The sequence below is a fragment of the Argentina silus genome (assembly GCF_951799395.1).
Source record: "Argentina silus genome assembly, chromosome: 15".
Taxonomy (NCBI): Eukaryota; Metazoa; Chordata; class Actinopteri; order Argentiniformes; family Argentinidae; genus Argentina; species Argentina silus.
Genome location: NC_139669.1, coordinates 3,303,267 through 3,319,726, shown reverse-complemented (window position 1 = coordinate 3,319,726; position 16,460 = coordinate 3,303,267). Strand labels below are relative to the sequence as shown.

The following is a 16,460-nucleotide window of genomic DNA, read 5'->3' as shown; positions in this document are numbered from 1 at the left end:
AGTTGAACAATATACAACCGGAATGAAAATACTAACGCTCTTTAGATTGGCGACCTCTGTCGGCAGAAACAGCAGCTGACACAATAGGCACAACAAAAGTTCCAGACATACTATATTATAGACATACTATATTCTGTAAAAGTTCGAATGCAAGTTAACAATCATTCTTTTCTCCCCCCGTTATTCTGATTTATGTCAAACAGTAGTGATATTACATTTCAGTATGGTCAACTCGGTGCAAATGTCCCCACCATAGACTTTTACTCAAGACCCCACACGTCGTTGTTTCGGTACATGAAAATGTCGGTACGGGCAGTAGATGGCAATGTTTACAAATTTCTCTTCTTGCATTTGTATCCACTTTTATTTGTATACAATATGCATCATCTGTAATAGCAAGGTGTACCTAATAAAGTGGCCGGTGAGTGTATATGGTATCAATGGTAACATGATATAATGCAACAGTAAAATGTAAGACTGTTGTTCCTATAAAATAATAATGAGCTCAATTTATAACCGGATGAGTCGATCGATTATCCCAGTATGAAACTTCGATACACCCTGCACTGTTGGCAGGAAATGTCAATGTTTGCGATAATTATTTAGTGACAAGTAACTGATAGCCAGGCACCACAACGATCCAGACCGGTAGGTAAGACATCTCTAAATGACTGCTCGGATTGCAAAAACGTATTGACAGCGGTGGGATTCGAACCCACGCCCCCGAAGAGACTGGAGCCTTAATCCAGCGCCTTAGACCGCTCGGCCACGCTATCATGTGTCCGTTATTACGACTACTGAGTCTTTTAGTACAATAGTGCGCAATAGTTGTTGTATAATTATTTACATTCTACATTTACACAGAAAAAAAAAGTAATTATACGGAAAATAAGTAGGGGTGCGAGTAGGAATTGTGTATTTGTTTCTGTCATTTCATAGTTTGTTGTATTGTTACTCTCAGTGGTTGTTATAAAATAAAATACAGATTTGATCACAAAAAGTGTGTGTTTGAGTTTGAAAACATATTTAATAGAAATTAAAGGTATCAGACAATTTTCCCCTTCACCCATTTCAGTTTGCTCCCGGCAGTGCTGTGGTTTTATAACTTTGCCGGATTAAGTTTGAGAGAAATAGTATATTGTCATGGCCATTTAAAATCTTGGAGGGATTAAAACAAAAACAATCCCACAACTAAAATGCCAAACATTGATAAATACAGACGCTAAACATGTAGACGAGACAACAAGCTGTACAGTAGTACATCACCAGGGTGACAGTGGCATTCAAGTCATGACATACCAAGACACTGGCAGTGTAAAGAAGGAGAGAAGAAGAAAAAAAAAAAAAAAAAAAAAGTGAAAACTGGTCCCTCCAGATGACAGTCATTCTACCACACTGGCACCAAGGCTTGGTTTAGGGTTTCTTGGAAGTGCAGACTGGGGGTAGAACTCGCCGTGAGTTGGTGCGCACCCATGGGTGGTCAATCACACTCTGCAGTGGGAGACGCATGGCCGGGCTGTGCCGAAGGAGCTTTGAGATCAGATCCCGCGCACCATCAGACACCACCTTGGGGAATTGCAAGTCCACCTACAACCCAGGGAAAGTAATTAGTCAGTCTCGCCGTCTACAATAGCCTTGGTTGCATATCTATATCCATTGCAATGGAGATGTAAATAACGATGCCATTTCTCAACTGTCAGCAAATGTTTCTAAATTACAAAGACATTCTTTCTCTCCATTTCTCTTGCCTTCACTCCAAAATATGCAAACCTTTGTGATCCTCTTGTATGTGTCAGAGTGACTGGCAGTTTCAAACGGGGGGTTTCCAACCAAACACTCATAGCAGAGTACCCCTATGCACCACAGGTCCACCTTTTCATCATGAGTGCGCCCCTCAATCATCTCTGGGGGAAGGTAGTCCAGTGTTCCACACATTGTGCGGCGCCTAGAAGGGGGGGGTGGGCAGACAAGAACAGTTGCAGCTTTAATGGTGACAATGACATTCCAAGATATGGTGGTCTACAAAGCACCATTGGTCCCCACATAATAGAAATACACTCAACATTAAGGGGGGGAAATGTGTTAGACTTGCAGTGAGTGACCGATAGAGAATACGCTAGCCTTGACCATGACCAAGACTGCACAGAACATCTTGATTAAATCCAGTTTGCAGCTGGAATGGGTTTCGGTGATTCCTCACCTCAGAGACGGAGCATGGACAGACCAGCCAAAGTCAGCAATTTTCAGCTCTCCACGGAAGCCCAGCAGGAGATTCTCTGGCTTGATGTCCCGATGAATTACCTTCCTCTCATGGCAGTACATCAGTGCATCAGACAACTCCTCCATGTACTGAAAAGGGGCATTTGCAGATATTAGATCACTTCTAGTCGGCTTTGAACAATACATAGTTTAATAAAATTAAGACATGTCAAAACTCATGTGTCACGTCTCATTCCCTAAACTGGTCCAAACTTACTAAGGCCACAATCAGACCATCATGCAACACATGCCAGCAATCGTAACTCAACTGCAAATACAACATCCTGTTACAAAACGTTACAATTCGAGTCATTGGATAGAGAAGAAAACCAATAGATTCCTCAGAATTTAGATCTGGCTTGTGTACCAAAAGTCAGGTACACATACAACTACAGCCTGACAGATATCCGAGCACCGATATTATCTGCTGATATTGGCCTTTTACAGAAATCGGCACATATTCCTCTGATAATGAAAAAAAACTGTGATTGGGTTTTTCCAGAGCAAATTATACACATGACTTTTTAGGAATTAATAAACATGTACATTGGTGTTTGTTCTTACTGGACTGCCTAATGAAGTGGCTGAATTTAGCAAAGTAGCACCAGCAGTCAATTAGCAGGCACTAACTAAAAGGATGTTGACTGAACAAGAGTTATTCGGCATAAGTGAGGAGTTACATTATTTCCCAATGATTTATTTAATCAGTTAATATGGCTAGCTTGTAGCCATGAATTTAAGAGTCAGACATTTTAGCTAACTTTTGTCATAAGCAGTTTGCGTTGTTCCAATTAAGGTACTACACATGCAGGTTTGTTTACTCTTGTGAAGAGAGCAGAATATACCACTTTGCAAAAGTTAATCTTGGGGAGGGGGAGGGCTGGAATAAACCATTAAATTACGGTGGTTGGCAACTCTTATGTTTTAAGAATGCTTTTCAAAGTGAATTTGTTTACGTTTTTGTAAATTAAATATAGTATAATGCGTATAACAAATAACTCAGTGGATGTTAGATTGAACAGCAAATCACTGATATCAATATGCAGTGTACTGAACATGTGAAATTCTCATTTGGCAATAAGTAACAGCCCATAAAATAAATGAATGTTGCACTAGTTATCAATGGAGATCATTTCAGGTCATTGAGATATGATTTTTTGCCTAATCAGCATTAAGAGCATCTTTTACCATTGTCACTCAAAAAATGCAGTATCGGTCAGGATCTACAGTCAAGACCCAACGATTTCAGAACGCTGTTTTATTAATCTGAACTACTCAGTGCTAGGACTTCTCCTATCAGCGTCTCGAAGACTCAACATGAAGTCAGTCTAAAAACGGTCAGTCTTAAGACGAGATGGAGCTGTCAAAAGCAACTCTGTTGACAGTTAGCTTGTTATAACTAGCTTCCTAGCTAGTTGGATAACTTAGCTAACATTTGCTGTTTCAGTGAGGGAATTTTGGAGAGATAGCAAGATCATTTTAGTTTCATCATTTTATGCTGTTTTGATCTGTGCAGTTTCAAAACTAGGCAGTTTCATCTCGGCTTTAGAAATGACAGGGCTGTGGTAAATCCCAAAGGTTTCTTGCCTCCCCTCACCTTCTCCAACATCACTAAGAGAAGATCGGAGGTTCCTCCACTCGGACCATCTTATACAATATTTTTGGAGGAGGCATGACGTTGAGGAAAGATATTTGCGATTCACACATGGACACTTCTGTTACCGTGGCAGTGCGCTGGTCATCAAAGCGCCCACATCGCTGCAGCTCCTTGTACATCTCCCCACGTGGAGCATACTCCAGGATCAGGAAGACCCGTGAGCGGTCATGGAAGTAGTTGTAGAAGCGCAAGATGTTGGGGTGTCTTAAGAAAGGGGAAAGAAATAGTTTAATTCAATGACTTTTGTATATATCCATAAAACAATATGCAGGTAAAGCAAGAATTGTGTTCAGGTCAATAGCTGGGTCAAAACCACTTGCTAGCATTTAATTAATTTGTTTACATAGTCTTTAGACATGCCTGAATCCTAGCTAAAATAGGGATACAACGTAGAGTTATTAACTGACAGAGCACAAACATAAATGTGAATGGTTGTCAAGACAACATGAAGCCTGAGGAGATTTAACAGTCAGGATTACGTCAAATTCCATCACAAGGTAGTGAATTAAACTCAAAACTAGGGTACTGACCTGAGATGGGACTGAATCTCGATCTCCCTTCGAAGCTGGTGCTCTACACCCTCTTTTTCCATCTGAGACTTGAACAGAACTTTCATCGCCACGATAACATTCAGCCTTTTCTCCCGTGCAAGGTACACATTCCCAAACTTGCCCTTCCCCAGAGGCCGTCCAAAGTCAAAGTCTTTGATGGTGAATTTCCTGTTTAAATAAAGCACATTTGTTGGAAAACTAAACACAACACCAGGGAGATTAAACCTTGAATATATAGAAGAACAGAATAGGCCTAACATTCTATTTTAGACTTAAACATTTTCCACAAACAAACAAACCATCACCCAGTCATCTCCGAGTGTCGGTGAAGTAAACAAAGACAGAAGACATGAAATGCACAGAGCAAAATACTACATTAGAAGATTCTTAAATCCTTTTTATCCAAGTCATTTTTAAGCCTTTAACAAGACGTGTTTTGTGGGAAAGCAAACTTACTGTGGAGGTGAACTAGAGGAGGAACTGGTGGGCTCCCTCCCAAGACCTGTGGGGAAATGGGGATACATAACTTAACAAAGACAATGAATTATACAACACCAAGAAAGTCTGCTGTGCCATCTGAAAAATATTAAAAGGCATCACATGTATAATGGTTTATGATGGCAGTGCCCACCTGTGATGGCATTTTTGTCTGCAGCCTCTGGGCGAGGGTTCACTTGAACTCGCTGTGGACCCACACTAGCCATTGGAGTTGTAATCTATCATCAAAAAAATACACAGTGTTAGCCATAACATGCTAGGACAGCATTATTATAGAACAAGAAAAGGATGTTCCTGAAGAAACTTTGAGAGTTTGCAAAATCTAAATATGGCAGAGTTGGGTTGGACTGTCAAGATTAAAAGATGAAAGAGGAGTAGCATTTTGAGTATGGCCCTAGCAACAGTACGCCCTTCATTGAAACAATGCAACTTTAAACGTGTAGATTCAAAAAAGCCAATAGTACGAAAAGTATGTATAGAATATGATTTAAGTGGGGCACATTTTAAAGTTGGATTGAGATTAAGCTTAAAATGAGATGAATTTTAAAGCGTATCATAGGAAACCAATGGTCCTGATAGAAACCTGTTAATTAATAAACCTAATGGACCTCAAATGCTAACAGTTTAAAATATCTGAATAGTATCAACAATCTGAATGAAAGTTTTTTTTTTTTTTTTTTATAAAATAGAGTCAGTCTCAGTCTACACATTTTAAACTGAATTGAGGTGTCAAGCTTAAAACATGAAAGAGACGGTGCATTTCAAAATGTGTCATAGGAAACCAATGGTCCCTATAAAAACCCATGTTAATGTACGCGAAAGCGAGCCCAGTAATTAATGTTGGATAGTAATTAAAATGAGTGAAATCGAATAGGCCTTACGACTTCAGTAGCTGTGTTACATTATGTCAGTGGCTATAATTGATTACACATATTGGTAGAGATGAAGCCCTACCGGTCTTTGGAGCACTTTAGGATCGTGATTCTCCTTATTCTGCTAAAAGAAAAAGACAAATTAATTTAAAAAAAGCCCGAGGACGTCGATACACCGCGGCTAGCTGGCAGTAGAGCTAGCCATGCATGTTAGCAAATCACACCAACTAGATTTCAAACAATACTAGCCGAGCCATTCATTATCAGCTTAAGTTAACTACACGAATGGAGATCACTAAAGGCTGCAACATGTGTATCTAACCAAGTAAAATTCTTACCTGCATCATATTGAAATAGCTGAGAAAAAGATTGGAGTAAAAACACGATAAACAACAATGTGAGATTGTTAGTGCAGGCAGCAACCCCTCCGTGTTCTAACCCGCCGCCGCTGCCGCTGCCGCTGCTGGCTTCCGCGACCGCCAACGTTTTCAAAAGCCACTGTTACCGCATGCGATTGGCTGTTTTTCTTCTTCTGTGGGGTTTTATGGCGGTTGGCAATCGACGTAAATTGTGCATTACCGCCACGGACTGGACGGGCATGGGAAAGTACCTTTGGTACACAGGGAACATCGACGAAGTATTTTTATGCAACACAAGTTGTAGAATAGTCTGTAGAATATAAATAATTCACGACAAGCGTGATGGCAACACCCACTGTCGGTTAACTTTAGTAAATATCTACAAAAACGTGTTATGTTCGAGAGAGGTAGATTTTTCAAATTGTCGGTAAAATAGATAGCTAGGCGACGACCAACCATGTGATCCTTTATCGAATGACAAATTATAACCTTCCATTGTTAAACCGGTGAAACTCCTAAATCTCTGTCTTGGCCAAATTCCTGTTCTGCAAACCAGCACTCTGGTACTTAGAATCTTGCCTTGTCCAGTTTAGACAATACAATGGATGGCAAATAGCAGCATACACATCTTTGCATGCTTGTATTTGTGGAAGTTGAAGATCTCTCTGCAAACCCATTCCTCAGGGATCTGAAGGACGCGTGGGTCTTACATGGTTGTATACTGTATATGATGGTAAGCTGTGGAAATCACACAACGGTCGTGTGTGTGCCCCACAAGCCTTGCTCCCATGGCACAAAAGGACATTTTGACCCCACTGGGATTTTTGTCAGGTCAAACTGAGACAGTGCAACCACACCTGTTTACACAAACAGTACTCGCATGGTTTCTCCTACCACACCTACGCATGACAAGATTGTTTTTAGATAGATTTCAGGAATTTATTGAGAATTTCAGCAGGAAAGGTCAAATAGCAATACAGCTTGTCTTGATCAAAATAATAAATCAAATTAACAGTTATTTCTTAAAATAATAATACAGATGATAAAATCTTTGATTTTGTTGTCATGGAGATTCCCTTTCCCAATATAGAAAAATAACAGATTTTATAACTCACACAACTTACTTACTAACGTAACTCTATCACTGTGGGCAGACAAAGGACAGAAGGAGGTCAACCTCATTCTTGACCACCACTGGAGCCGGGTGGATGTTGTCTGGGGAGTAGTGGCACGAGGTCATCTGCCAAACATCAACATGCACCACAGGCAACTCCCTAAATATCACCCGGAGAGCCTTGTCAAGCTGCCAGGAGAGCCAGTCGCTGCCATACACATCCTTATAGCCCGTGTTGGATGACTTGATCATTACTAGTGTTTTGGGGGAGCGCTGTAGCAGGGCGGCCACGGCCCTACGGATGACAACCAGACGGTGCGCGTACACAGCCAGGGGGTAAGTGGTTAAATGGGCCCAGATGGTGAAGATGAAGACAGAGTGTTGGCCCCCTGCCAGGTCATCCAGCTCCCTGGCAATGTAGTGGAGGTCAGCCCAGGGGGTCTTGTTGGTCCGCAGGGGGGGGCCGTGGGACCGCCAAATAAGGCGGGTGTTGGACTGGGTGTCAACAGCCTCCAGGGGCCCAGATTTGGCTGAGGTGTGAAGGTCCAGGGATTTCATTGCTGATGAAGTAAGTCATGTAAGTTCATGTAAGTACAACTCATGTAAATTAATTTGGCAGATAGACATTGGGAGGAGTGCAAGGGAATGCACTAAAGACAGGTGTAACAAAGTAGGATTGACATTATCATGCTGGAACTAGCCATTAGAAGATGGGTAAATTGTGGCCGTGAAGGGGTGCACATGGTCAGCAACAATACTCAAATATTATATGCCTACCATTTTCACTTTAAAGACAAATAAATCACTTCATAATGTACACCAGAAACTGCAGGTGAATAGATTTGCAGACTACAAGCTGTATCGTACTTGGCACAGCGTGCTTCAGGTAATCAAACCACTGGCGTAGGGTGGAGTCTCCCATCATTAGGATCTGTTTGTCTTTGAGGCACCCAGACACTAGATCAGCTGAGGGAAACGACCGTGCATCACACACCATTGATGTCCAGCGATCCTGGAAGTAGAATCCTGCCGGAACTGGGATTTGCAAACCAGGTTGGCATTTTGGATGTGATCCTACAAAGACAAGCATCCATTATTCTCAGACCTTCTGGGTAATATGGTGGGGTTAATGATTAAGATGACAACTGGATGACAACATACACTAATACAGTGTTGGTTACCAAGGCTAAGGTACTGTATAAACATTGAATCCACTTTCGTCAATAACATGAAGGCAAGATGAACAACATGATCTGACTTTATCTTAAATTACATCCAAGAGCAGATGATGGCTTCTGAAAAATAAAAATACACACTACAGCCTATAGCATATGGCAATCACATTGTGATTTCATCATCACAGCATCTCCCCATCAATTACTGCTGTTGAGAGATAGACATGGTGATCTCGGATATATTCATGTAATTTTACTCATTATGATATAAAAGGCTAAACTGATCATAGATCAGCACCCCTACTCTGACTACTCTACACCCCTACTTCTTTCTCTTTGGCTGGAGGCTGCTCAGTGAGAAAAGGAGTAATGTTCGGGACTTACGGGTTTCAATGACCTGTTGCTGGACATGGACCACTGAATCGTCACCTGGTATTATAACGTTGAGGGAACTGTAGAAAATAAAAGCTGCTATGTTACAACCATTTAAAATTATTACAAGTAACTAGAGGTGTTCTTGCAAGACAGTAAAGGATTAATGATGGCACCTTGTAGTTTTCCAAATTCCAAGTGTACAGCTGAAGACATGGGGCTTGAGATTGGGAGCATGAGTGGGGGGTGGGGTGGTTCCCAAGCTAAGATCTTGCCTTGGGCCTTCAAAATTCTAGGACTTGACCCACGTAGACAGTCACATGTTCAATGTGTGTAATGGAAAAACCAGTATATGTACATACTCCAGCATTATGATTAACACACACATATTGATTAACACATATATTGATTAACACACACATACTTATGTATTGGAATGTGCTTTAGTGTTCCATATGACTAACCCCCTAGGTAGTTACACCGAGCCCATTATCGAGTCACAAGGCAATAGGCCTAACTAGTAGCCTAACTATATTTACTGCCTGTAGCAGAATAACCATCAATCCAGAGGTGCCCTACACAACTTGTTGACAGTAGAAGATGAAAATACACATTAAGTGTCTTTTCATAGGATCAGTATGTCCCCAAGCGATAGACGTAAAACCTCTAACCACAGGACCATTGTTCTTGGAGCCTGGCCCCAGGGTGTTATCTAGGACTACTGCAGATCATGCCACCTGCTTTCAAGGTTGCATTGTTAATCATGTGAAAGCTCCGCCTGTTCATCGGACCATCTCAAAGGTATAAATTGTATGCTGTAACTTGTATCGAGGCTCTCTGTTCATATGGCGCTTTCTATCCGTATGGTACAGTTTGCTACGCTTGCAACCATTATTCAATTCTACTAAACAGATATTGTGTTCGTGCATTTTTGCAAAGTCTCACCAAGATCGTTATGGTGGTAAATCCCCTAGACCCTGATTTCCACCACATGTGTTATGCTCTAAGCCACACAGTAGGCTATATACATATATAGTCACACTAGCCTATATACAGGCTCATGTTGCAGGGGATGTACCTTTTAAGAAGGGTTGTTTCCAGCTTGGAGAGTATAGCCTGGTAACCCCCCATGCTGTGGTAGACCAGTGCCTGGCAGGGAAGGGAAGATGGCCGTCGGCAGAACCAGTATTCCCCAGTGACAGGCTCTCTGTACTCACAGCAGCACTGCGACCCGTCCCCCACCAACCTAGAGCTCCTCTTGGCGTTGCACATCACCACTTCCTTCTTGTTGCCTTCTTCAAAGTAACCACGGAAGTAGACCTTGTCAGGGTCCTGCTCCCTCTGCCGGCTCAGCACCTGGACCGCCTCGCTGGAGTGCGTCAGGCGGACAGACACCCGGGCAGCTCCGGGCCAGAGCAGGGCCAGACGGACTGTGTAGGTGCCGTTGCAGTGATCTGTCACGGCTCCATAAGTACTGGCCTTCAGCTGTTTGTTATAGAGCTTGGCTTGGAAAAAATCCCCTCCATAGGTTTTCTCCCTGCTGCTGGCATCTCTAGCAACAACTGTCACATCTACATACCCTCCGACTGTGTGGTTTGAATTGGGGTTGACGAGAGAAAAGGAACATTTGGTAGCGTCTGTGGCCTCCTGTGTGGATGAGAGGACTTGAGTTGGTGACGGCCACTGTAGTTCTCTCACCAGAGATTCCCAGTCTTCCGTACTTATTAATGGGTCATTGGTTGGTATGAAGGTCCTGTTGATGGTGTCATTACAAAGAGGCTTGGTGGAGGGAGTGTAATTCAATTTGTATTGTGAAAATGGAGGTAAGATGTTCACTGAGCTCTCGTGGTGTTGAAATACCTACAGTGGGACATAAGACAGACAGTGACCAGTCAATTCAGATTACAATAATTTCACTTATTAATTATCCCCTTGCAAAATGTCTTTTTTTTTTAGAATTATATGCAGGGTAACATGACTTGAATTTGCCTTTAGAACTTACGTATAAAACATAAATGATGATCAACGGAATGACACCCAATATTAGTTGCTGCTGTCTTCCCATTCTCTTCATCTGTTGGTAGATTAATTAATTAAGTCATGAGAACATATCAAAGTGAACAAAAATAAAAGTCCTGGCGGACTGGTGCCAGGACAATAATCGGGGGGGGGGGGGGTGGTCATGGTCACACCACACCCATACAGTGATCAAGATGGCACGTCAGCTCCTGTTTTTCCTCAGGTGACTGGAGAAATTCGGCATGTCCCCCCAGATCCTCACAAACTTATATAGGTGCACCATTGAAAGTATCCTGTGTTACAGTCCAAGCTAAAGAACCCAAGCGCAGAACTCAGACACAGGACACGTATATAAAAGAACCGGGTATATAAAAGAACAGGGGGGAAACAGGAAAGCAGGGTAAATGATAAGCAGGGCTGGGTGGCAGGGAAGGCAGGGCACGGTGAGTGGATGGGAAACCAGGGTTTAAATACTGCAAGTTGATGATATGATGAACCACAGGTGTGTAGACAAAGATGATGACACAACTGGATCGCTGGAGCCTGGGGCCACGCCCACACACATACAGACAGAGACAGACAGACACAGACAGGGGAGAGAGAGAGACTGACACAGGCCAGGTGGAAGTGGAGGGCGTGACATCCTGTTCGACTGTCCTTGACAACAGGTTTCTTAATAGCTTCTACCTGCAGGCTATACGATAAGGCTCAACTGACACCCCCCACCCCATTTGTATTTACATTATTGATTGCTTGTTGTATTGTTGAAGACTTTCTTGCCCCAAGCATTTTGTTACATTGAATATCCTGTGTCCCTTGTAATTCCACTGCCAAGGACAAAGGTAGACTGCAGTGGACCATTCAGTCAGCCAAGAAGGTCATCGGCTGCAACCTGCCGTCTCTCCTAGACCTGTTCCACTCCAGGACCAGTAAGAGAGCAGGAAAGATCATCGCTGATCCTTCCCATCCTGGTCACCACCTCTTCCACAGACTTCCATCCGGCAAAAGGTTCCGATCTATCAAGACTAAAACCTTGCACCACCTGAACAGTTTCTTCCCCATGGCAGTGGGGCTCACAAACAAGCTCCCTGCCTCTCACTGACTCTGGGACTTCCATCCCCTCCCCCACCCCAGTTAATATTTTGCTTATATATACACACACACACACACACACACACAGTACCAGTCAAAAGTTTGGACACACCTTGGCAAGAGTGTGCAAAGCTGTCATCAAAGCAAAAGGTGGCTACTTTGAAGAATCTAAAATATAAAACATATTCTGGTTTGTTTAACACATTTTTGTTTACTACATAATTCCATATGTGTTCCTTCATAGTTTTGATATCTTCAATATTACTCTACAATGTAGAAAATAGTAAAAAAAAAAAAAAAAAAAAAAACCATTGAATGAGAAGGTGTGTCCAAATTTTTGACTGGTACTGTATATATATATATATATATATATATATATATATATATATATATATATATATATATATATATATATAGTTGTTTTTTATGTCCCATGCCCCAACCTCACCAAGTCAATTTCCTGTATGTGCAAATATACTTGGCCAAATAAAATAATTCTGATTCTGATTCATCCATTATTTACTAGGGCAAAACAAATGAGATCCATGAGAAAGCTTACTGTGGAGTGAGTGGTAGCCTCTTGTTTTGTTGCTTAACCTCACCCCTATTTGCAAACATCACAAATTCAGGGGTAGTGTGGATTCTTTCTAAATGTGTGCTGTTTGTATTTATTATCCAGACACATGATGTTGCAGAATATGCTCATGTAGATAAAAAAAAAACTTCCAAAAACGGACATATAACTTTTTAAAACACGCACACACCCACACACCCCTGAAACGTCGTAGAAATTAAAAAAAATAATACCTTGTATTGCCTTACAAAACATATCAGATTTCTTCAACAATCACATTTGGAAATCTAAATGATCATATCTAAATTAATTAAGCCTGGTTGAAGATAAACAGTCTGTCAAGTATGCATAATCAGCTAATGAAAAAATGGATCGGTTGGATTCAATTAGTAAAGACATCTTTGTATTTTCATCGAATTTGTTACAGACTATACAATACTAAGCTCACTATAATTAAATAGCCTATAAACTTCATCAACGCACTTAATCAAAAAGTGCCCTTTTTTTGGATGGTGTTAATTGTATTTTTTTTTAAATGATTTGTTATTGAAATTCTATCAGATATAAAGAGAGAAATGTATAATAGTATCCACGAAAAAATACACCATATAAATTTAAAAGTACTCCCCCCCCCCCTTCCAAATGGTTTTGTCTCAGTCAATCAATCAACGTCGCATCTTCCGATATTCCGAATACAACTTGTCATGAAAAGCACCGTATCCGCAGCCCCAGTTCGGTTACGGTGAATGATATCACTCAGGTAGGCACTGTTTTAATTATGAAACCACGATTAAAAAACACTTACTTACTTTTTATATTATATATCCGTTAAACAACTATGAAGTAGGTCAGTAGGACTTGCCACCTTCACGCTGTAATTTCGTCATTACTGGCCTCGGTACTCGCGAGCAAGCAACCTAGTCTAATTATCATGACGTGATCTCCGTCATGCAGGACAACTTACAAATATGCAATTAATTTCTGAAGCAGGTAGTTTTGCATAGTTTTGGTAGTTTAGTGATTAGTCACCCCCTTTTCTATTATTTAGATCTCTCGTTGTTCTTTGTAATGTTTATTCATTTGAATGTTTGTTATGTTATTTAAACAGGTGTTTTAGCTATATGGCTAGGTTTACATGTATTAACTTATAGAGATGTTTTCTTTATATAGGCGTATTTATTCCTTTTTATTTATTTTAATGATTCATTTAAATTATTTCTTGCATGTGCTTTATGTTTTGTTATTCCTGTTCCTGGAATAAAGATTGAAGACTAAGGTCTATGTGATGTCTGTGTGAATTTCTGTTGTAGACAGGGTGATACAATCTGTAGAGCATGAACCATGCCACACTTAGGAAGTGTACATACTGGAAAGGCAGGTTTGAATGACGAACCCCCCCATGAAAAAAAATGGATCGGTTGGATTCAATTAGTAAAGACATCTTTGTATTTTCATCGAATTTGTTACAGACTATACAATACTAAGCTCACTATAATTAAATAGCCTATACGAACCCCCCCAGATACTACGTCTAGGGATATAAAAGGGGGGGAGAAACGTAACATACAGTATCTGTGTATGGTTAGGGTTAGGGTTAGGTATGCGGCTGAGACCCGCTGGTGCGGTGGTAGTGCAACACACACAACGACTGATTAAAAATTAAAACAAGACAGATTTCGACAGGTGCTCAGTGGGAAACACTATAAACGGGGCCTGGAGGCTCACATCGTCACATATCTAGCTTTGAAAAATTTGCTTATCCAGTCACTGATGAGAATGTTTCTCCCCTGATGCAATCAGTTGTTATGCAAAACATAACCACGAAGCAGCTCCTCTCTCACAATGAAACAAAGAATAAACTTAGTCTGTACCTTCAAGGAAAGTTGCTTTGAAAGGAAACTTTGCATCAAGTGGTCAATTCCTTGTTTGTGCAGCTGGCACAGAGGTAAAGTCAAATTCGGCAGATGCAATCCTTGTGGAAATGCAAGAACATGACCATGAAGAGGCAGATACATTGATTCCATTACACTGTCTTTATGCTGCCTCCTCACACCCTTGTTGCACAATTCATGTGCACTCGGTGGACACTGACGTTTATGTGCTGCTTGTCTTCATCTACAGTTTTATTCAACCATGTCAGTTGCTTTTGCATGCAGGGAGGGGAAAAACAGCTCGTATCATCAATATTGGTGAAAGTGCTAAAGACCTTGGATCCAATCATGCAAAAACACGGGGGAAACATAGAGAGGGAACTAAGAGGACGCCAGACGGCGCCAAATAAATGAAAACAAAAACAACCCCACTCTGATTGTTCCTTTGGTGGTTGTCCTCTTTGGCGGGCATAAAGCGAAAACAAGTGTGCCTTCCAAAAAATAAATAAAATAATAAACTTTTAACTACTAGTTACCTAACTTTAGCTCCAACTCGGGATTTTGTAAAACCTAACTGCCTTTAATTTATATTAAATTACTTTGCAAGAGAAATTTGGCAACTTGTTGCCGTCAAAGGGAACAACCACCCGATAAACCATCAGAGTCCGTGAAAGAAGGATTTTATTACAAACTGTGGCTTGGTGGGGTCATTTTTATTTCGATACTCTCCGACTATCTGTCCACATGATTGCATAGAGCAATGTTTCCCAAAGACTGGGTCGCAGAAGATTTTATTTGGGTCGCCAAACATGGATGCTTGGCTAATACAAAAGAAAGACCCAGCTAAAGACCAGATAGCCAACGTTAGCCAAACTACCGCCCGTGAGGGAAGCCATCATGAAGATGGACGTGAAGCCATCCCTGCTCAGGGTCACATTCATGATGACGGCACAGATGGAAGGGTCGAGGGATCGAGATCGCACAAGTGCGAAGTGGGATTTTCTGTTCTTACTAAAATAAAGACAAAACACAGAAATAGACTGAACGCTGCTCCCGATATGCGCGTTGCACCTTTTGTACACCGGACTGGGAAGCAATACTAAAAAGCAAGCAGCCACACCCATCACATTAGCCAGGCAAATAGCACATAATGTGCCTCATGAAATTTGACGTGGAATAGACCTGATGTGGTTAACGAATTGATTGATTGACTGTTTGATAACATATAATAGCTGCACTTAAACACAAGCCTACTTGTTCTGATAATAGGCATGAGCATTTAAAAAAAACATTTAAAAACATTTTAAAAAGCATGTTTTGGATAGTACTGAATGTTCGTATTGTTCTGATAATTGTACTTATAACATTGAATCTAGCATGAAAGGCAAGCGTACATTCTGTTTGTTTTACTGATGGAAATGAAAACAATAAAATAGCCTGTTAACTCCGCCTAAATGCATGTATTAGGTCTCATTTATAAAGTATTCAACAGGTGTGTATGTTTTCAATAACACGTGCATAAAACGAAGTTGTGATTTACATATTCAAGATAATATAAGGTGATGCGGAAATGGCAGTAAAATGGTCAGGAACGTTCATTTATGCACAAATTCGCTCTTTTCACGACTTATAGATAAGGCCTATTGTGAATTGGGTCGCGATGGTTTGTCATTTTTAAAAAGTGGGTCTCCAGAAAAAAAGTTTGGGAAACACTGGTAGAGAGACGGATGCTAAGCCAACTCAAGCTTTGCTGCCAGCAAGCCGCACGGACGCCCTGGACCAGAGCTAAGCAATTAACATAACGGAGTAAACATGTTAATGTAGCCAAATATAAAACAACCATTGCCTACATTTCAGAAATTGTGATGTTCCAGAAATGGCATCATACTTGCCAGCAAATGATGTACAGCATCTAGTCCACACAGACACCAGTAGCCAGAATGACGTCGCTGATATCGTCGGAACAACAACTGGACTTGTTTTCATAGAAACACACTCCTCTGTGTGGATACATACATCTGTCGACAACGTCAACACGAATTCAATT

General features: G+C 41.1%; 2 protein-coding genes across 2 annotated transcripts; both read right to left on the bottom strand.

Moving 5' to 3' along the window:
• Positions 1-999: 999 nt before the first annotated feature.
• On the bottom strand, positions 1,000-6,289 carry aurkb (aurora kinase B). The gene is made up of 9 exons (XM_083685786.1): positions 6,176-6,289; positions 5,920-5,961; positions 5,099-5,183; positions 4,924-4,969; positions 4,447-4,635; positions 3,982-4,120; positions 2,201-2,349; positions 1,771-1,945; positions 1,000-1,587 (listed from the first exon to the last, which is right to left on the bottom strand). The coding sequence occupies exons 1-9, from the start codon at positions 6,182-6,184 to the stop codon at positions 1,414-1,416; spliced, it is 1,008 nt and encodes a 335-aa protein (XP_083541912.1). The 5' UTR covers positions 6,185-6,289; the 3' UTR covers positions 1,000-1,413.
• Positions 6,290-7,314: 1,025 nt separating this feature from the next.
• LOC310816628 (NXPE family member 3-like) lies at positions 7,315-15,354 on the bottom strand (the record flags this gene model as incomplete). Its single annotated transcript, XM_083686881.1, has 5 exons — positions 7,315-7,870; positions 8,178-8,384; positions 8,870-8,937; positions 9,936-10,717; positions 15,277-15,354. 5 exons carry the CDS (start codon positions 15,352-15,354, stop codon positions 7,338-7,340), a joined length of 1,668 nt encoding a protein of 555 aa, XP_083543007.1. The 3' UTR covers positions 7,315-7,337.
• Between the last annotated feature and the right edge of the window lie 1,106 nt (positions 15,355-16,460).